Genomic DNA, 20,841 nt, shown 5'->3' on the forward strand with positions numbered 1-20,841 from the left:
GAGAGCGAGAGAGAGAGAGAGAGCGAGAGAGAGAGAGAGAGAGAGAGTCCATAGGTCTGGTCGACCCTTCTCCCACCGTCTCTGCCTCCTACGTTTTATTACTTAGTCTCTTTGTCCCCTTGCATTCCCCTTTTGGTCGCTGTTCTCTGCGACCAGCTTTCCTTCTCTTTTTCAGTTGTTCTCCTTCTGCTCTCCGCTTGCCAGCCTCTCTTCGTCTGCTTCTAGCTCCTCTCTTTCTACGGCCGCTCTTTGTTGTGTTTGTTCCCTTAGTGATTCTTTTTCGTTCTCTTCCTCTTTCTCTGGTCCCTGCGTCTTCTCTCCGCTTGCTCTCAGTATTTCTTTCATTTCCCTTTTTGTCATATGTCATAGTTATGAGACCCATTGTTTGGGCGGTGCTGTTGCTCAGCAAGCATGGTCCTGGGACATCGCCTTTCAGCACATGAATATCCCCTTTGTTCCTTTTTCCTCCATATTCCAGTTCCTCTGTGAACTTTCCCATGTTTGTTACCTCTTTCTTTGACCCCCAGGTGAAAATCTTCACCTTGGACGCTCTCAGTGTCGGCTTTGCTTCCATCTTCTCGTATTCCGATACGCACATGACATTGCATGTTGCACCGCTGTCCAGTACGAATTCCGCTTCATGTGTTCCTACTCCTATCTTCGGCAAGTCCGTCTTTTCCTGGGTGCTTCCGCCTGTACAGTGTGTTTTTTCTCCTTTTTCGTCTCCGTGACCCTCCGACATGTGGTATAGTCTTTCCACTTTCTCTTCTTCCTCTTCTTCACCTGACCCTCGTGATGAACTTCTTCTTGCTCTGTCGACATACCTGACATGTCTTGTTGTTGGCTCTTGTTGTCTTCCTGTTCTTCCTCTGTCGTCTCTGAATTGTATGCCTTGGCACATACTGGCGTAGTGATTTCTTCCATTACACGTTCTGCACGTCTGGCCAAACGCTGGGCACGGGCCTCTGTGTGGAAACTCCATTCCGCACCTGTAGCATGTATCCTCATGCTGTCTCCTCTCCTTCTGTTCCCTCCAGTCATTCTTCCACCGGCCTGTGCGATATTTGTTTGTCATGAGGTGTGCGTGTTCGATTTCAACGTTCTTCCCTCTTTCCATTTCCTTGGCATGTTCTGTTGCTCTCGCCTCTGCTCTCCCTAGTGACAGGATGTTCTCCAATGAGGTCGGTTCTTTGAGTATTCTTGCCCTGAATCCCGTGTCGCGACAGCCTTCTATGATCCGTAGCCTTATTGCTTGTTCGTTATCGAATTTGTCGAACTCACAATGTGTCACCAGTTTCCTCAGCCTTGTCGCGAAGTCATCTAGCGTTTCGTCGACTTGTTGACACGCAATAGTAAATGTATATCGTTCGAAGTCAATGTTTCGTTGTGGGTCGAATTTGGTTGTTAGGCATTTTTTTAAATTTTCATATGTCTTTGTTTCTTCGGTAGGCAGTGTCACCAGAAGTTCTTCGACGTCATCCCCTGCTAAGTTCAGCAGTAACCCTAGTCTCTTTCCGTCTGCTACATCTGTCGCTTCCATATATCTTTCAAACCGTCTGATCCACTTCTCCCACCTTATTCCTGTTTGTGGCTCCGATAAGTTGAACGGTAGTGGTCTCCTGTATTGTGCGCTGGGCTTTGGATCTGCCATTCTTGCCTTCTTCCCTTTATCTGCTCTTTCTTCGTTTTGTTCACCTTTTTCCTCTTTTCTCTTTTGTCTCTTTTATTTCCCTTTTTCTTCTTCTTCTTCTTTTATTGTACTTTATTTTAGCCTTTTCTAGGCTTTCCTGGTCCTTTTGCCTTTATTCTCTTTTCTTTTGTCTCTTTCCTTGTTCTCCTTTTGTCTTCTCCTTGTATATGCCCTTAATTCTCTTTCATTTGTGCCCCTTTATTTACTCCTTTCTTTTTTTTTGTTCTGTTGCCTTTATTTTTCTTTATTTCTTTCTTTGATGCCCTTTATCTGTCCTTTTGTGTCATTCCTTGCTTTTGCCTGTGTTTGTTGTGCACTTCTGCCTTCCTGCCTTGAAAATCGGCACTTTCCTGGGCAGATCGATTTTCCTGGCCTTAAAATGGCCACCGAGCCAATCTCGCTTCTGATTGGCTTATTTGCCTGGTGTCGAGATGGCCGCCGATAGTCTCGCGGGACTTCGCAGCCAATAGAAGTGCTGCCTGACTCCAAAATGGCCACCGAGCCTTTTTCGCTCGCTGATTGGCCCTCTCGCCTGACTCTAAGATGGCCGCCGAGACTCTCGCGAGAGCTTGCGGCAAATCTTTAACTTCGCGCTTTCTTGCACAGCGCTTACCGGGGCAGGCAGTCTTTCCTCGCAGCGGCCGGGGTAGGCTCCCGCGTCGCTGCGTTCCGTTTTCTGGCCGATTTCTCCTTCTGGGCACGCCGAGATCCTGCTCACCGGTCCCCTGGAGACGATCCTTTCCGCCAAGGTGTAAAAATTCTCAAAATGAAGAAGAAACGACTTCCCAAAGAATGGTAATTCCAAACAGGTTTTCCAAAACTCATTGGTTGTGGACCCAAACGGGTGAGTTAAAGCTGGCATAGGGTTATGATATTGGTTAGATAAAGTTATATCTGATTCTTTTAGTGTTTTATAGTTGTAGTGTGATCCATGCCCCTGAAGGCAACACAGCACAATAAGGAGGGTAGAGTGCAATTATACAGTAAGTAAAATGACAAAGCTTTCATGATTAGCAGAACCAGCAGTCAGCAAGAGAGAACAGAAGCAATTGAGGTGGGGACTCTTTTATGATAGAGGGCACTTAGGAATGATAATGATAGCACATTCAAGGCCTGTCCTCTTTCTGGAGCTTTGTGAGATTAAATTGAACATTCATAGCAGAGTGGACTGAATGGTAGAGGATCAGAAATGGAAGGAAAGTTTGTTAAAGGGATATATAAATCATAGCCTAGCGGGTGTACCAAAAGTTCGTGCCTAGTTTGAACAACCTGCCCAAGTTTCCACATATGGACGTAGGGGAGGAAGGGCTATGGGGCTTATTAGGAGTACGGTGGTCCATGATAATCCGGTGGCCCGGTGCACCGCAGCTTTGCCGGTCCCCCAGCGGTATGCGCGGTGGTGGCACAGCTCGAGGACCACCAAAATCGAAAGAACGTCCTATGTCTCTTTGGAGGACACAAAGAGGGCTCAAGAGTGAGAGCAGTGTTCTTGAGCTTATTCAGCAGCTATCATACCTGTATGCTTCTATGTGTAATCCTTTGACATAATCGAGCTGAAGAGTGTCTACTGGTGTTTAACATTTCAGATCAGTCCCACACTGCAGAATTAGGGGTTGAGGGTAAGGAATGGTCTAAGTCAGGTTCAATTATCATGGATGTGAATCATCTTTGTAGGAGGAGGGCTGTGATCCAGTTTCATAGAGACTGTGGAAAGGCTGAGGGGAAGCGTAAAGTAGGAAGCCACGGTTAGTTATTTTCTACTGTTGGTTTTATGGCAATATCCTACAAAAATATCATGACACAAGAATACTGTGTCACAAATATTGTCAAGGAAAATATTGAGCTGACATACTTTGCAAAATATAGTAAAAACATTGTGGATAAGAATGTCATCAACAAAAGGTATATTTAAATACGCCTATAGCTATATAGCATATGTAATGTATTAAAAATATTACACAGCAAAATAATAATTTAATTAAATATAGTTTGGATTGATGTGAATCAAAAATATATATATATTAACAAAATATAAAAGCAATCAGTAAGCAATTTAAAAGATACATTAAATATATTAGGAGAAACTTAACTTTTTGCTGCATAAATTATGCAAAAAAAAGGAGGATGGAAGCTCTGGTAGTTCTCTAAGTTTTGGTGAAGAGTAACTCCTTTATATGAAACACTCTTCAACACCACCACACTCTAAAGCTAGCATCGTGCTAATCCTAAGATTAAAAACTCTGTCAGAAAATAAGACGTTTGAGGTGAGCAGTTTTAGCGTGTTGGTGGTGTTGTCCACCTAAAACTTCGGAACTTTCCAGAGTTCCCCCCCAAAAATAAAAAAATTATATATATGTTTGTTTGTTTCAACACCCGCTGCATCAATCCCCCCAAGGAGACGTTTGGACACAGGCACCAAAATTCTGTGCAATTCTTTATTTTCCACAGTTTGCCATCATGCGTTTCGGCCATGCCTGGCCTTGATCACATGACACGCTACGGTGATTACAATCGTATTTAAAGGGTCAACGTGATTGCTACCCTTCTAAACATGAAAAACTGACTACAGTCTCATCGGTCGGAAAGCCTCCTACTTGGGGTCGGTGGTTTTCCGACCGATTTAGTAATCAGCCCCAATGTGTTTCGTCTTGTAAACAAGCCTTTGTCAAGTAAGTGCCCCATCTTCCAATATAAACATACGCATACTAGTTAATGAACATAGAAAAAATCATGCATACACTTTAGTTGCACATTGTAACTAGCCAATAGAAGAATAAATCATGCTAATCCTAAGATTAAAAACTCTGCCAGAAAATAAGACGTTTGAGGTGAGCAGTTTTAGCGTGTTGGTGGTGTTGTCCACCTAAAACTTTGGAACTTTCCAGAGTTCCCCCCCCAAAAAAAATTATATATATGTTTGTTTGTTTCAACACCCGCTGCATCAATCCCCCCAAGGAGAGGTTAGGACACAGGCACCAAAATTCTGTGCAATTCTTTATTTTCCACAGTTTGCCATCATGCGATTCGGCCATGCCTGGCCTTGATCACATGACACGCTACCGTGATTACAATCGTATTTAAAGTGTCCACGTGATTGCTACCCTTCTAAACATGAAAAACTGACTACAGTCTCATCGGTCGGAAAGCCTCCGACTTGGGGTCGGTGGTTTTCCGACCGATTTAGTAATCAGCCCCAATGTGTTTCGTCTTGTAAACAAACCTTTGTCAAGTAAGTGCCCCATCTTCCAATATAAACATACGCATACTAGTTAATGAACATAGAAAAAATCATGCATACACTTTAGTTGCACATTGTAACTAGCCAATAGAAGAATCAATCATGACTAGATGTTGTTTTATCAGTCCAACACATTTCAATTCATCTCTATGTGCAGTTCAACAATGTATAATTATACATGATTCTTCTTAAAGTAAATACAATCATTTTGAAGACTACACTTCCCATGATTCTCAACTTAAAGTGGGAGGATCTGAATAAGTTCACTATAAAGAACTTCTCAAAAAGTTTACAACCATAATAAATAAAGGTATACAAAGAGTTATAAAGCAATATAATGAATAAAGGTTCATTGTAAACATTGTGTGATCAACACTGCTGGGCCCAGGAAATATTACCATTACATGACTGCACTGGCAATCTATATGGTTTTTTGGTTCCTAACCCCTAGTAGGCAATATGCAATATATGAAAATGGACTGAGAGTGCAAAGTTATAAGGGTGAATTAAATTTATTATGACAAGATCTACCGCTTAAGTGAGCGTTGCCTGTAATCATGAAACCATAGCTGAAGGCCATTCATTTACTGATTCAAAGCCACGTCTGGTCTTTTATGACAAAAACAAGGACTATATTTCCCATAATCCCCATCTTCAAGCGTGAGGTTATGAATAAGTTCACAATAAAGATCATCTCAAAGTTTATAACCACGATTGATTAAGATATACAGAGATTTATAAAGCAATATATCAAATAAGGGCTCAATGTAATCATTGTATGATTAACATAGTTGGGCATGGCCTATACGTTTCCTTGATTAATAATCCCTAATAGACCACAAGCAATATATGGAATGGAATGAGAGTGCACAGTAATAGGGGTGATTCCACGAATTATAAAGCGGAATGCCTCCCAAGTAGACCATGTCTGTATTCCAGAATCAATACTAACTGTCTAATCATTTACTGATTCAGTGCAGTTTCTGGCCTTTTATGACTTCCACGGTCAATGATTATTACAATCTCATATTATATTTACACATATCAAAATTATTTCATTATTTATAGTAACTTTCACTGTACACCATAACTAGCCACTAGGGTGGTAATGGAAAACAAGCAATAAATAACAAACTGAATTAATGCTAAGCAACAACTACCACTGTTTGTACAAATCTCATGCATTTAGTTTATATATTGCAGCTACTTCATCACCATCAAAAGTCCACAACATACATGATTACAGTTGAATTTCTGGTGAATTGCCAATAGGCCAGGTATCCGATCTGGGCAACTGTATGGGAAAGTGTTGGACTTTAGAGGTGTTAAATTTAATATTCCGACTCCAGTCTTAACAAAAGCAGGGAAAGTGCTGAACTTTGGTGGTGTTAGATTTACTATTCCCTCTCGATCAAGATAACACTAGAGATAGTGTGGGACTTTGAAGGGGTTGGATTTACAATTCCCACTCCAATCAAAGCAACAGTATAGAAAGTGCTGGACTTGGAGGGGTTTGGTGTAACATTCCAATTCCTATTAAAAACAACATGTAACTACAAAATAAAATAAAGATATTTAAGATAAAAAATATATTAATTTTAGAGAGATAAAAAACTATATTAATTTTAGAGAGATAAAATTGAATGTAGCTGAAGCAAATTTCAGATTACAAAATTAATTTAAAAAGTAAAAGAAATTCAAAATATTTGAAATTAATACATTTACTTCTGCCCCATCTCAAATAAATAAACATAAAAAAGTCATAAATAAAACATAATTAACAACAAATATATCAAAATTAAAACAAATAATAAATATATATATATATTTTTTAAATGATATTAAATTAATTAGAAAACAACAAATTTAAACACCAGTTCATTCAATAATTTACATAATTATCAATTAATATTTTAACATAAAACAGTACTTTATAATTACAATACCTTTCCACCCTAACCCGCACGTGAATTAAAAATGACTTATTACATACACATTTTTAATTACAGATTAAATATTACAAACTATTCTAATACAATTAAAATACAATCATTCAATGAAATCATTTTTAATATTTAATTATGAGTTAATTATTTAATGTATGTAAACAATTTTATGCAAATAAAAACTATTTATATTTCAAATAACTTCCCACCCCAATCCCCTACACCATAAAGAACCAGTACTAAATAAAATATTATTAATTAAATGTAAAGAAAAATGAAACTACGCATTAAAAATTATAAGTTGTGCTAAAAAATAAAAATCAATTATCATATTTCTTAACTAATAATAATGTAATCATTAATAGAGGTTAAATTATTTAAAAAGCAATATTTAATACATCTATTTTAAAGTGAACTACATTGTACACAGCAAATTAAGAAAACAATATTGTATTCTGCCCCGCATTTTTTTTTAGTTTATAATATTTTTGACGTAATATACTGGTATCATCCCCGCTCCTGCTGAATATTATGCTGGCATTTGGGGCATTTTCTGGACTCTGCGTTAATAGTGTCAAGTCAGCCTTGTTCCCACTAAGGTAGCTGAAGGGATACCCTTGGGCCTGCTACCGGATGTTGGCGTTACCTTGGAAGGAGAATGGGGTCAAACACCTTGGAATGTACATCATGCACGCTGTACAACACACCTATGATCTGAATATGGGACTGGTAAACCATAACCTACGTCCATCAATTGTCTTCTGGAATGCATTGGATTTGTCCCTGATGGTTAAAATAACACTCATGCAGGTGTCTCTACGTTCTCCCATGGGCCATGCATGAGATCCCCTGCCAGGTATGTCGGGAAATAGATAAACTGCTGGTGGAGTTCATGTGGGATGGAAAATGATGCAGGATCCACACAGAAGTTGATTGCCATGCTCACTCTGGTGGAAGGCTGTAAAATTATTTATATCACAATTATATCGAGCTTTACGCACACATAAATGTCTAGCATCCCTGTGAGTGGAAGAGGCCTGGCGGTGTGTTAGTGATGATCCCATTAGCCCCAAGGACTTGCTTAAAATTCGGTGTATGAAAGATGTTGAACAATGCATGTTTTAAATTAGTGCAATACATCTCCCCCAAGATACTGCACACTATCTACCCAACCAGGGATCAGAGTTGCACAAGTGTGGCATTGTCAAACTATTATGTCCTAATGGCTGGAGATATTGGCCCAAATCAAGAGAATAAAGGAGTGGGATGTCCCATGCATAATTAAACACTGTCAGTAGACAGTGTTTAATTATGCATGGGTCTCCTCCAGATAGTGCCATGAAGAAACTGAGTAGACTTTTACAGTACTGATTGGCTAATATTGGCTAAGGGACTTCTTTCTGTTAGCAGGGACTGAGTGAGCTCTGTAACCAATGTATTGCAATGCATCTTTTGGCTAGGAGCAAGAAGAGTGCTATACTTTTTTTAGTTTACTTCACTTTTTTTGGCCTCAGATGTAATTCTAATATACACTGTAATATCCCCTCAGTATGTACGAGCTGTGTCACTCACTACCTCCAGAATACTGTAATCGCCGGGGCCATTTGCAATAAATCTGCATCTCCAAAGGCACACCTAGGGAGAACCCTGCCTGAGTGGAATAAGTCCAGCGAATAACAGATGGTGCAAAATGTGTCCTATGTAAAAATCTAAACTGTGTGAGTTTGAAAAGGGCATTACCTGTCACTTTCCTGATCCAATTACATATCCTGTCCCATTCAGTATCCAACATTGGAACCCCAAAACCATTCTCCCATTTAGTTTTTAACTTTAAGGCAGCAATGGGCTATTCTCTGCAGAGTGACCAACATGCCATAGAATCTAGCTGTCCAACCTGAGGTTTAGGATTGCATTTTGGCTAGTAATATTGAATTGGGTGGGTGCCACCAAATCTGTGCCAGATCAGATGATAAGCTTTGGGCAGTTGGTGCATCCAGTAAGAATTAGCAGGGCTACCGCCCTAATATTTCCCACACATGACTAAACATCACAAAATGAGTGTCACAATATAGGACTCTCATCGTTTTGCAATATCCACTTTTTCCCGGGAATCATCTGGGTATTGTGTCTCAGTATAGTAAAGTGGACAAGCCCCAAAGCAGAGCAGTAATGAGAAACAGTCTTCCTCAAGATCCTCTTCATTATCCATTCCCAAATCTGGGATGTGTGTGCTACTAGAATAATAAATTAATATTTCAGGTCCACGGGTTGGCGATATCTCATTAACAGAAGCTTTTCCTGATTGGGGCAGTTGCCCAGCCAGTGCACCATTTGCTGGAGCTATGCTGCTTGGTAATGTCATTCGAGGTCAGGTCTCGATCCAGTCCAGTTCAATGAGACCAGCAAGCTGTTTAACTTGTATAACAGCAACTTAGGTATCAAACACCTTGAAAAATGTAGAGGCATCCGAAGAGTAGCACCTCTTAATGAGGGCTGCACTATCCATCATTGAAAACAGCAGCCTCTTCTAGAAGTAATCAAGTGGTGTATACCTTGCATCACTCAGACAAGGTATGCATTATTTCAATACCCAGATATTTTAGCTCTCAAGTTTTCAACAACAGACTTGTGTGAGGCCGACGTTTCCATCCTGATAAGCCAATGCCCGTAGGAGAAAAACTGTTCTATATCAATTGAATAGTAGGCCCAAAGGACTCCTAAACTCAAATACCTCAAGTAGCATAGATTGTTCCAGGTCACTCCATAAGACTAAGGAGTATTCAGCATGACATGAGTGATACCCCACACTGCGGTCTGATGGTATCCTGGCTGTGGGTGTACAGCGAACCACCAGAGATGGTGAGCTTGTCTACAGGATAAGCAGGGTGTTGGTGGTGATGCTTTGTATATGATTCAGCTGCTTTTGAAGCTGATAATGGCTGGCAAGGTGAGTGAATGACTTCCATTAAGGAGCAGCAGTGTGAAGTCTGGGAGACCATGAGGCATGGCATTACCACCATCCCCAGGCATGGGTATAATGGCTTGAACAGCAGTTCTGAAGTTACTTTCTGTAAGAAAATGTTTCAATTTCTTTTGAAGAGAGAGCTGGTACCAGGCCATCTTTGTTTTTTGCCAATGTCTTCCATGAGGGTGAAGTTGATGTGAAGGGTTAATCCAAGACTTACCATTCTGTGAAAGTTGGGGCTCAAAGCTGTCAAGGTTCAGGTCACTGAGCAAGGTTTATACTGTTTCTCGTTTGTTGTTTTTTGCAAAATACAGGAATTCTGTCTTGGTTGGGTTGAGCTTCAGGTAGGCGCTGAACATCCAGGCCTGAATGATTTGCTAGTAGTGTTTGGGACATTGGATGTATGAAGCAGAGTATACTTTCAGGTAGAGTTGTGTATCATAAGCATATTGATTAATCTTGATGCTGTTATCTGTGAGAAAAGCACCAAGTGCCTCTATGCAGAGCTATTGCATGCTTTAAGTACTTTAGACCATAAACAGCAGCATCCCCCATTGTCGGTGCCAACCAGTGTGCCCATTGGGTCCCCATGCTGCTGTTACTGCACCATTCACAAAACAGATTTCAACTGCCTCCCTCACCTCACGCATTTGGTACCCCTGGGAGACCTGTTTGGCCACTAAAACTGTTCCAAGCACCTTTTGTCCTGTTGCCATCCTCATTTTGGAGACCAGTTGGAGTTGTAATTGGTCTAACCTCAATCTGGCTGGGTTTTCCTGTTTCTGAAAACCTACTGGCCCTGATAGATGGATGCCAAAACTTTAACTTTGGTTCCATATTCTTTTTGTCATCAAATTTGAGGTTTTACATTTAGATGATGGGATTTTGCCCTAGTTGAAACATTTCAGAAGTAACTACTGCAATCTAAAGAATGTGCACTTTTTGCACCCAGGTCCACTCATGAAGTAGGCCAAAACACAAACATATAGCACTTAAGCTACATCCTAACATTCTCTCTGGCAATTTGTTTCTGTAATAAATATTGCCAATACTGAAACCCAAAGATTTATAGATGTTCGAGAGCACACAGTCTCTGCCTCATAGACATATTACTCATAGTCCCTAATGTTAACAGCATTATTCGATTGATTATAATCACAAGGAACCTTTCCAAATTAGATTATGGCATATCTGGAAAGTATAAGACCAAATGGTATGTAATGGTCAATGGTAACTGCTAAAAAGGTAAGTGATCTGAGTGCACAGGCATGACCCATAACTCAGAGAGCCAAGGTTTCAGTCCGATGGGAGGGACTAAAACCTGATTAGCATGCTGCGTTTGAGGATAGTTGGGTGCAGACCATGATTTCTAAGGGGTTGTCAGCAAATGTTTTCCTTGATAGAAGCCTGACGACGTTGTAGAGAATCTCTGGCTCATGTTTCTTTTTTTTAGGAGAGGGGTGACAATTTTTAGATTAACGTTTTTCAGGACCTCACCTACTACCAAGACTATGTAAGAATGTGGCAATAAGTGAATCTGAGACAGTACATTCTAGGCTGATGACATTTGCAAATAGGATGCAGTCATGTTTTCTTGAGGTCTGAGGAGATTTCTGTGAACGCTTGTGTGTGCAAGGAATGGCATGGGACACAATTGGATAATATCGTTGACCACGTTGGTGTTTCAAATAAAACCATAAGGTGCTGAGAAGGAGACAGAGTTGAGCGTCTGTTAAGATTTTTAAGATTTCAAAATAGCCTTTTGATCGCTTAGCTAAGCATGCTTATAGACATGTTATTATCATGGAGAGGCAGTACCATTTGCAGTCAATACTTTTTCTTAATGGTTTATTGCTTGACGAGATTCTGTTTGAAGCTACAAGTCTGAGAAGTTTGAATAGGGCCACCTTACCAAAGACATAAGTAACTAGGTATTTGATGAATACTGTAATGCATGAGCAAACCTTTCTAGGCAGATTCATTTTTTAGTTACTGTGGGCTGTGGGGAGCTGGATTGCTTCACCTGCCTTGGGATTTAAACATCACCTACATTTATCAATGGTAAAGTTTATCAAGGCCTTACACACCAAAGCCACAGTAACCAGAGATGATCAATTTTGGAAATAGCCAAATACAGTATCAAGACTGTAACCAAGTATGTTGATTAGTTGCTTCACTATTTGGGCAAAACCCTGGTGGTGTAGATCTCTGTCCATTCCTTTATATTTAGGTCACCCTTGATGAATGACTTCTTGGGGATTGCATTTTGTATTAGACTGAGAATCTTCTGGGAGGCAATTATGAGGAGATATTACACTGCCAATACAAATAACTTTTCCCAAGAAGTAGGACATCTGGCTATCAGTTATTCCAAGGAATGGTAAGCTGGCCCTTGGTATTCTTGGCCTTTTTCCATGTGATATGATGTAATATTTTTGAGCGGTTTTTCTGACTCAAGTGGTCACTGTTAGGATAGGCTGAGCATGAGTTGTGATGCCTGTAGATTTGGGAAAAATATCACTAGTGCGAGGGCTACACCCCAGACAAATGCAGGAGGGGATTTGTTCCTCCAATCAAGGATTAATTGTTTTAAAACGTGGAATCGATTTCGAAGATCATAAATATAATGCCTATCCATTTTATCTCAAATAACCCATATAAAAAGTTGTTAAGAAAGGAAGAACAATACAGAAATTAGTACATGTCGTCTTTGCTGGATAGAGCTAACCCATTAATCAACAGTCCAGGTAATGTTAAAAGGGTGTCTGTAATAGAATATTGATTCAGTATGTTATGTACTATATTAGGATTACCTGCGTTATGATGATCAATACAAAATAAATAATGGTACTTGTGGGTGTGCGCTTGCTGCTTCATTACCTTCTTGGATTATCTGGCTCACAATTTGAGAGAACACTGGCAACTACATCAGCCACTTCTTTATCGTTGGTAACATCCCAAAGCCCATCAGTGCCCAGCACCAGTACATCATCAGGACAATGTTCATGATGCATGAGATCGTAAACTCTCACCTGAAAAAGTAATACAGAAATAGATCATGTAAGAAGCGGGCTGCGAACACCACTATAGTATCTAGACATGTTTTCAATTCAAAGGGTTTTTATTCACAAAACAGTCCATTCAGCAAAGTCACCTAGAGTAGTAACAGCTTTGCTCAGAGTCAATCTCTGAGGGTTTTTCTCAGAATTATGTACATTCCAAGCTTAAATTCCTTCACTCAGTCCAATTAGCAGTAAAGCAGAAAAGGTTTATCAGAGGTCCTCACTGGTGGCACTAGAGTGCTGATCCCATTCTCCCTCTCAATTAGAAGTGCTCAGTCAGGACAATCTCTGGCAGATCATCTACTTCTTCTTACTCCCCCGGGTCCATGTGATAACATTTGTACACCCATCTTCCCTGCTTGTAAAATAAAGGGGCTCATTCAGAACACATTCTGCCAGATCCTTAGCTTCTCGTGAACTAAGAGAAAAGTGGCCCTCATATACCCATATACTTTCACTGTATTGGTGATGATAGAGCAGAGATTACATCTTAACAATATTATTGATAAAATAAATGATTATGAAAACTTCTGTGTAAACCACAAAAAATATGTGCAAAGTTTCACGTTCTGAAAATGGACATGAATATGAATTTTACTGCATCTTATAAGCATGCAGAAGAAAAGATAGATTTGAGACGTATTATTAATTTAATTAATATAGATGTGACTTTTAACCATGAAACACAACTTTCACTCATTTATATGCATTATAATAATGTAGGAGAAAAATCTCACGTCATGGATTTTTGTGCTGATTGATTTGATTTACATATAATGAATATGATATTAATACGACTAAAAGAAATTATTGTGATTTAGTTTGGTTTCCATGTGAAAATGAACTACAATATCACTATATGTAATAACATGTGCATCAATAAAAAGACAAAAGAACAGTAGGTGCTTTACAACTAAATTTAGATGTGTTCTCATGAAACTTCTTTAGCATGTATTTCACATATGTATTAGTCGAATAACACATAAATGACAAAGATTAATATGCATTTTTTTATATGATTAATGTTGACGACAAAAATGTTTTTAGCAGTCCATTATACTGACATGCATTAATTTTGATCAGAATGAAATGTTTCTTAATGTATTTCTGTCATTTTTTTTTTTTTTTTGAGATCCTTTATTGTTACTTCAAGTAAATACACGCATGGGCCTACAACCACCCTGGCCGGCCGCTAGTCAAGTCGTAAGTACAGCATATCAATATAGAAGAATACAGCAGCCCAAAAATCGGGGTCTAATAAGTGTCCAGGATATAACTTGTGTTCAAGCGTACAATGCAAGATTCAGGATTCGAGAAGGTTCATTTTACAATAAAGAAAAACTCAGAATCAATGCCACACGATCAGACAAGGTCCTACAATAGCAAGCATAAAGCAGGAAATCCGCAAATAGTGCAAATACGTTTGAAGTATTGGGGGTAAGGCATACAAGTCAGGATAAATGTAAAAACAAACACTTTTCGTAACAAAGCTGCACCCCACCCCTCAAAACGAAACATACTGTAGGAAACATGAAAAACGACGACACCAAAAAGGAAGAAAGACAAAGGGCCATAGAAACAAAGAAAGGACAAATTAACAAAACCCATCCCCCTACCCCCCACCCTGCATCCCTGCAGAAGGCTACGGCCTATCCCCCCCCAGCAGCGTGCCTGTCGCCCTAAATAAGAGACCCGAAATATAGAAAAAGAGAAAAAGAAGAAAAAGAGAAAAAATGTGGGGAAGAGCCATCGATCTGGCCACCCGTCCCCCCCCCACCACCGCGCACAGTAAACATCCTAAAAGCAAGATCAGAATAGCCATGGAAAACATTAATCACCGATAGCACAATCAATAATATCCCCGCTGAGTGTCCCCCAAATCACCGTCAGCCAACAATAAGGTCTACTATGTCCTAGACGGTCTCACCCCTGGCCTTTTCTATCAGTAGTACCAACATACATCCACGTATCAATCGGCATACAGAGCAGCGCGGAAGGTCCAAGAGATCCGGGCAGACCGGGCAGTGTTGTTACTCCATGGGACTTCAGCCACCAAAACCCAGCCGAATATGTATGGCGGAAATCCAACTGTGTCAGTATCGACCCCGAAAACATCCTCCAGTCCGAACACAGTCTCACCAGCCAGGGAAAGAGATTCACACCATCCGGTAAGCGCTGAAACACCGCCGGGGCAGGCCAAACCATAGATCGACGTTGTTTCCCCAGCCGCCGAATAGATAAGTGCCCCGACGAGGCACTCACATGTACAACAGATCCGTCCAAAGCGATCTCATGAACCGGGTCTTCCAGCGTCTCCACGAACATAGGCGTAGCTGGAGCACTAATCACTGACGCAGAGGCGGGCACATCGGCGCTTCCTTGAGATCGAACTATGTCCGCGTGGAACGGTGGGACAACAATGGCGGCCATCCTTCTTCCCAGATCCCGGGCATCCCGGATCAGGGTCATATGCAGGGTTGTTAGCGCAGCCAGTATATCTCTGGACGTGGGCTCCATCTCGTGTCGCCAGACCACAGGACTCTCCCGCACAGCAGCTTCTCTGCCTGGATGTGGTCTGCGTAAGAGGGTGCCATCCGCCATCTTAGCTGATCCGGCCTCGTCCTTCTCCATCTCACCTCGGGACCGGGCCCCACACCAGGGCGCAACAGGATTCACCACGAGGACCCCGAAGGTCAAGGCAGGCTTCTCAGTAAAGGGTCACCAAAAGGCTAAACAAAATCTCCGCCGCTCCCTGGGAGCCGCCCGCCGAGTCCGGGAGAAGTCATTAGTCATGCCCGGACACAACACTGGAAAGGGGGCCAAGTATTGTGCACTCCCCTCGACCCTGCTTTACCGCACATCCCACAAGGCACTCCGCTAGATGGACTGGGTCGGCACCGTCGCCATCGGCCCATCAGAACTTCGGTGCCCTCCGGCCGACTCCCCACCTCCACCAGAGGCCGCTGTTGTCGCAGTCGCGGCCGGCTACTCTCCTCACTCGACACCCCGGTCCCAGCTCCGTGAAGGCCGCAAAACAGTCGGGGACATTTCAACGGGTCTGCCGCAAGTAAAAGCTTCAGGAGCAAACGTCAGTGAAAGTTGTCCTGCGCCTACTTAAATATGCCGTTACGGCTCAGGATATTTGCCAGGATGTATGCGCGGATGAGAAGGCTCACGGAGCCGAGCGTCTATGCAGCCATCTCGGTCGCCAGCTTGGCTCCTCCCTTCTGTCATATTTTTAACTCACAGGCTATGTTCCTATTAATATAATTCACAATTTAACATGATCTTGTCGTATGTTAGCCCAAATTTCATGTAGGCCTCATTTGCCTTTCCAGTGAAGTTATGGAATGAATATTTTTCAAAGCGTATGAGAAATTCTCGCAATATTCCAAGTTGTATTGAAATGATAGCTGTTTCCTTTGACATGTACCGGACTGAACAGTGGACGTGCAACAAATCTTGTTACACTCTGGAACAGCTGCTTGAGAAAGTGCCCTTATGAACCCTTATATTTTCTTTTTTTTTATGTCCTGCAGTTCAATGTGTCCTATGCTTTCTTGACCTAAGGAACTGCGTAATCGATTCACCATATTTTTTTGGATTTGTGTTTTCTTTATTGCCATACCAAAATCACCCTATTGCGGATTAACCAATGAACTGAATGGTCTGACATTGATGTTAAGGTATGTCACCCTTGAAACAGTTTAAGTATAATTGCTAATTTCTGAAAGAATGAGGGGGCTTGGCTTGGCTTTTTGGCTTTGCGCTACTGGTTTCCGAGACTTCTGGGATTTGGTCTTGTTACTGCTGACCGTGTCCCGATGCAGATTGAACGTTTTTGGATGACGGGTCCAGGCCATGTCGCTGTGACTCTTGCTGTTAAATCTGTGAACATAGACAGATCACTGTCTTGAAGAACTGGACTGGCTACTTGAAACCTTGCTGAACTCTCTTGAGAGTCTTTTACAAAGGCTCACCTGGCTACCTATACCTATTGATACATACGCAGTATGTGATCAGAATCTACCTCGGTTGAGGAAGATTTCCTCATCTACTCATCTTATTCTTCCTGAACCTCAGAGACATGGTATATTTCAATAAATCTTTTACTAATGTATTATTAGAGCTGTATGTCACTTTATTGAATGCAAATGTTCTTTATCCTTTAGACTGAATACCTAAACTTTATACATTAAATCTGACACTGCTGTTCTGTCTCATCATTCCTTGAGAGTTAACATTAATATTGGGTTGTCAAAATATTGCGAAAGATTATTCTTCGATTTATTGTAGTAAGGTTTAAGTTACAGTTATCCTATTCCAGGTCCTCTCTGAGTAACTGCCCATTCCCGGAATATCCACCCCCTTTCAGCACAGAGCAAAATTCATCAGAGGACCATCTGAATTTATTAGTAGCATAAGATGAAGTAAGGAAAATAGTCATAAGGGCCCAGTAAGCGCTACAGAAGTGAGCTCCATGGTTTGACTTAGTTCTTGTTGGTTGCTTACTGGTAATTCCTGTCAGATCAGGTCAACAGTTTCTCCTCCCCCCACTCCCTCGGATAACATTGATCTGCTATTTTCCATCCTGTCACTGGCCACTAAAATAGAAGGGCTAAGTCAGGCCACACCATGTCAGGTCCTTGGCGTCTCGTGAATTGATAGAAATATACTCCTTATATACTCCCAGACTTCCTGGTGGGCCCTCTATTTTTTTTCCGTTTCCCCTTATTGGTGGCCTCAAGGTTTAGCTCCTCTTTATTTCCTTCCTCTGTGATGGATTGGTCAGGATGACCAATCCATCACAGAGGATATATACCCTAGTCATGTCCCTTTAAACTCATGAGCTGCAAGAAAGGAGGCCTTCTTGGTGTCTGCCATGAGTCCCTGCCAGCTCGGGATAAATTGGAGGGTGGTAGGCACTGAGTGTGCATGCCAGAGCAGGCCGTCTCCTTGACCTGCCTATAGCTTCTGCCAATGGATCTGCTGGAGCTTGCACACACGGTCATGCATGTCTGCATTTCACAAGATGCAGCTTAATGCAGCAGCAGAGAAAATAAACAGGAAACTATGTAAAGTTGCAGTGAGTCATGACCCAATACCCAGGCTTCTCATGGACCACTGCTGCCTCAAACATGAGCATAGATATGTGCTGGTACACCGACCTGGTAGTCTGTGGCTGGCATGCCTTTTATTCCTCCCCATGGCATAATGTATAATGCTCTTTGACCATCGGGACTCTGTACTTGTCATCTGAGGACATATCCAGCGAAGTAAAAGAGCAATGTTCATTTAAATGGAATCTTCCCTGAGATTTTTCTTTTTTGGCCCCATGGGAAAGTAGCATAGTACATCTGCAAGCACTTGCTACACAATCAACATAAAAAGGCTGGGGCTGGGATTCCAAGTGCAGTTTAAGAAGTATGTGTTAAAACAAACCTTTTTAGTTCTACAAAACATATATTTAAACTTCTCAAACTACACCAGCTCTGTCATTCATATAAATGCATTATAAATGCTCCAAAAGCTCTGAAAGCCATGGTAGATGAATATGAGACCAATGCAATATTTCCCTGTAAGAACCAGTAGGAATGAGGCTCTAAAACCACTGGAGACTCATCAAGAGTATGTAAGAATCAGACTCGAACCTCATTTTCAGATTCATGTTAGAAAGCCATTCCAGGTCATTCCAGAAACAGTATATAATAAATTTCTTTATTCGGCTTTACACATTGGAAAACCAAAAAACAGCATTTGATAATACAATTTCATATAAAAAGAGAATTAAAAAGATCATGTTACAGGTTAAAATTCAGACAGAGGCAAATTAATGCATTTAGAACAGAGGAGCGAATTATTTCATTGCGTCATCTAGAACTACGTCTGGCATGGGTTTTACAAGTTTTTCCTGTGCTTCATGACACATTTTAGAAAGTTCAGGACATGAAAGCAAACAGGTTCAGATTCTAACAATTGAAGACGTAGCATTGCAGGACGACATTGTCTAAGTCCCCATCGCCTTAATAGTGGAAATAGCCAGATTTTCCGATGTGGATGATGGAATTTACAAACTAATATTGTGTGTAGATTAGTCTGTATTGATTCCTCATCACAGGGGCAGGCAGGGAGAGTTGTATCCCACCGATTTCTGTCGGGGAAAGCTACTAGTCTATGAAAAAAGTCTAACCTGAACCTTGTCAGTAACATTCTATCATACGTACTGATCTGTAATGTTAAATAGGGCTGGATAAGGTATGTAACCTGGATCATATTGGCATGGAGGACCGAGGGTTTTGTAGCCTCAGAGGTCAACCTCAAGGACTCTAGGTGGCTCAGAGCCAGTTGTTTCAGCGCTCTCTTCGAAATATCAATAATACCTTCGGGTTGGAAATAATACCTCTCAATGCCAAGGTCCTTGATGATATTTACAATATACCGAAGCCATGTTATTTTTTAAGTTTGGTCGAGAGCCATTGCATCTGCCATAATTGTCTGTGTTAGCGCATTTTTTTCTGAGGTCCAAATGCGTCGCCAAAGCAGTAAGGGTTGGATCTTTAACAAATTCTCTACATAGGGGATACCAAGTTCCAGATGGGATGCATAGATTGAGGTGGATCTCGGTATTGCTAGGAGATATCTGAGGAAAGAGTTTTCTGTCACCTGGAGGGGGCTAACATCTACGTGACCCCAGACTCCCGCCCCATATAGTGCAATCGCCTGGCTCTTTGCACTATAAATTTGTATGCAAAGAGGGGCTAAAACAGAATGAGACAAAGTGGATCATCAAGACTTTGTTACAATGAAGATGCAGGAGCATAACAGGATGGGTCTTTAAGACCCTACAGGAATGAGGCCCTGAAGCCTTAAACAAAATGAGACATTAATACCATCTAGAGTGCAGCACAAAGATCCACACCTACGTGGTGATGATATTATTCTGAAAAGTATGCAACTTGAAAAAGGCTACCCCAACATAACTATTAAATTAACCTATGAAGGACGTATTTGGGAATAAAGGAACTAGCAGACATCAATCCCACCCAGCTGTGCACCAGGGTTTGGGCTAATAAAACTGCTACAGCTTCAGCCGCTCTTGTAAGGCCTACTGATCAAGTGTAGCCAGGGTCTCCCACAATCAACAAACGTACAGTGCCATGGGCCTCACCTCAGTTTAGCCAGATTCTTCCTCATTCTTAACCCCTTTAGTGCTGCCGTCGGCCGTTGGACTTTGCGAGCACTACCTCCGTAGTGCTGCGCACGTCCAACGGCCGACGCGGCCCCACCCGTTTCTTAGAACGTTCAGCACTGGTGCTGAACGTTCGATGCAAGAAACGGGTTAAAGTCATTAGAATTGATCAAAAGTAGGTATGGCAAAATAACTAATGAATAAATGTAATCTCATCCTTGATTTTTCCTTGGAGTATGCTTACCGGTGTTATAAAACCACCAGAAGCCTGTGAAAGTTATTTGGATATAATGTTATTCCTGCAAAAGGCCACTTTATTTAGGATTCTGTCTGGATACCTTGCTTCAGTGTTGTTGTAGTATTAAAAGGGAGGTAGAATACATTGGTTGATGAATCACTTTCCCATGATGAAGAGGAAAAGCATTTGCTCTTCTTTTGTCCCTTATATGACAACCTGAGGAAACACGCATTGGTGAAGAAAGTGGGCCTAAGTTTTAAAAGATCAATCTACTGGCTTTGCCAAACCTTTTTTAATTGCCACATGCAATCTCATGCGTGGTGGTGCATATGCATGCATCACTAGCAGTTTTTCAATGTGTTTCTAGTCCACGTATTTCAATTCTGAGGTGATCACTGATGCATGCATATGCTTTGCAACTCATGTGGAAATATAGATCATGACGCTTGTGCATGCATGCATGCATCGTGATGCATGCGCAGGTGTATTGCGATGCATGCGTGCACATGAATA

The 20,841-nt window shown here is 41.3% G+C and overlaps 1 protein-coding gene across 1 annotated transcript in view; it reads right to left on the reverse strand.

The window, feature by feature from the left end:
- LOC144755495 (protein phosphatase 1H-like) overlaps positions 1-20,841 on the reverse strand; it is a 157,350-nt gene that overhangs the window by 6,930 nt on the left and 129,579 nt on the right. The window contains exon 9 of the mRNA XM_078644474.1: positions 12,720-12,871. Coding sequence (XP_078500600.1) covers positions 12,720-12,871 — 152 coding nt within the window. The remainder of the gene's footprint in view (positions 1-12,719; positions 12,872-20,841) is intronic.

The sequence above is a fragment of the Lissotriton helveticus genome, chromosome 5_1 (assembly GCF_964261635.1).
Source record: "Lissotriton helveticus chromosome 5_1, aLisHel1.1, whole genome shotgun sequence".
NCBI classification, from domain to species: domain Eukaryota; kingdom Metazoa; phylum Chordata; class Amphibia; order Caudata; family Salamandridae; genus Lissotriton; species Lissotriton helveticus.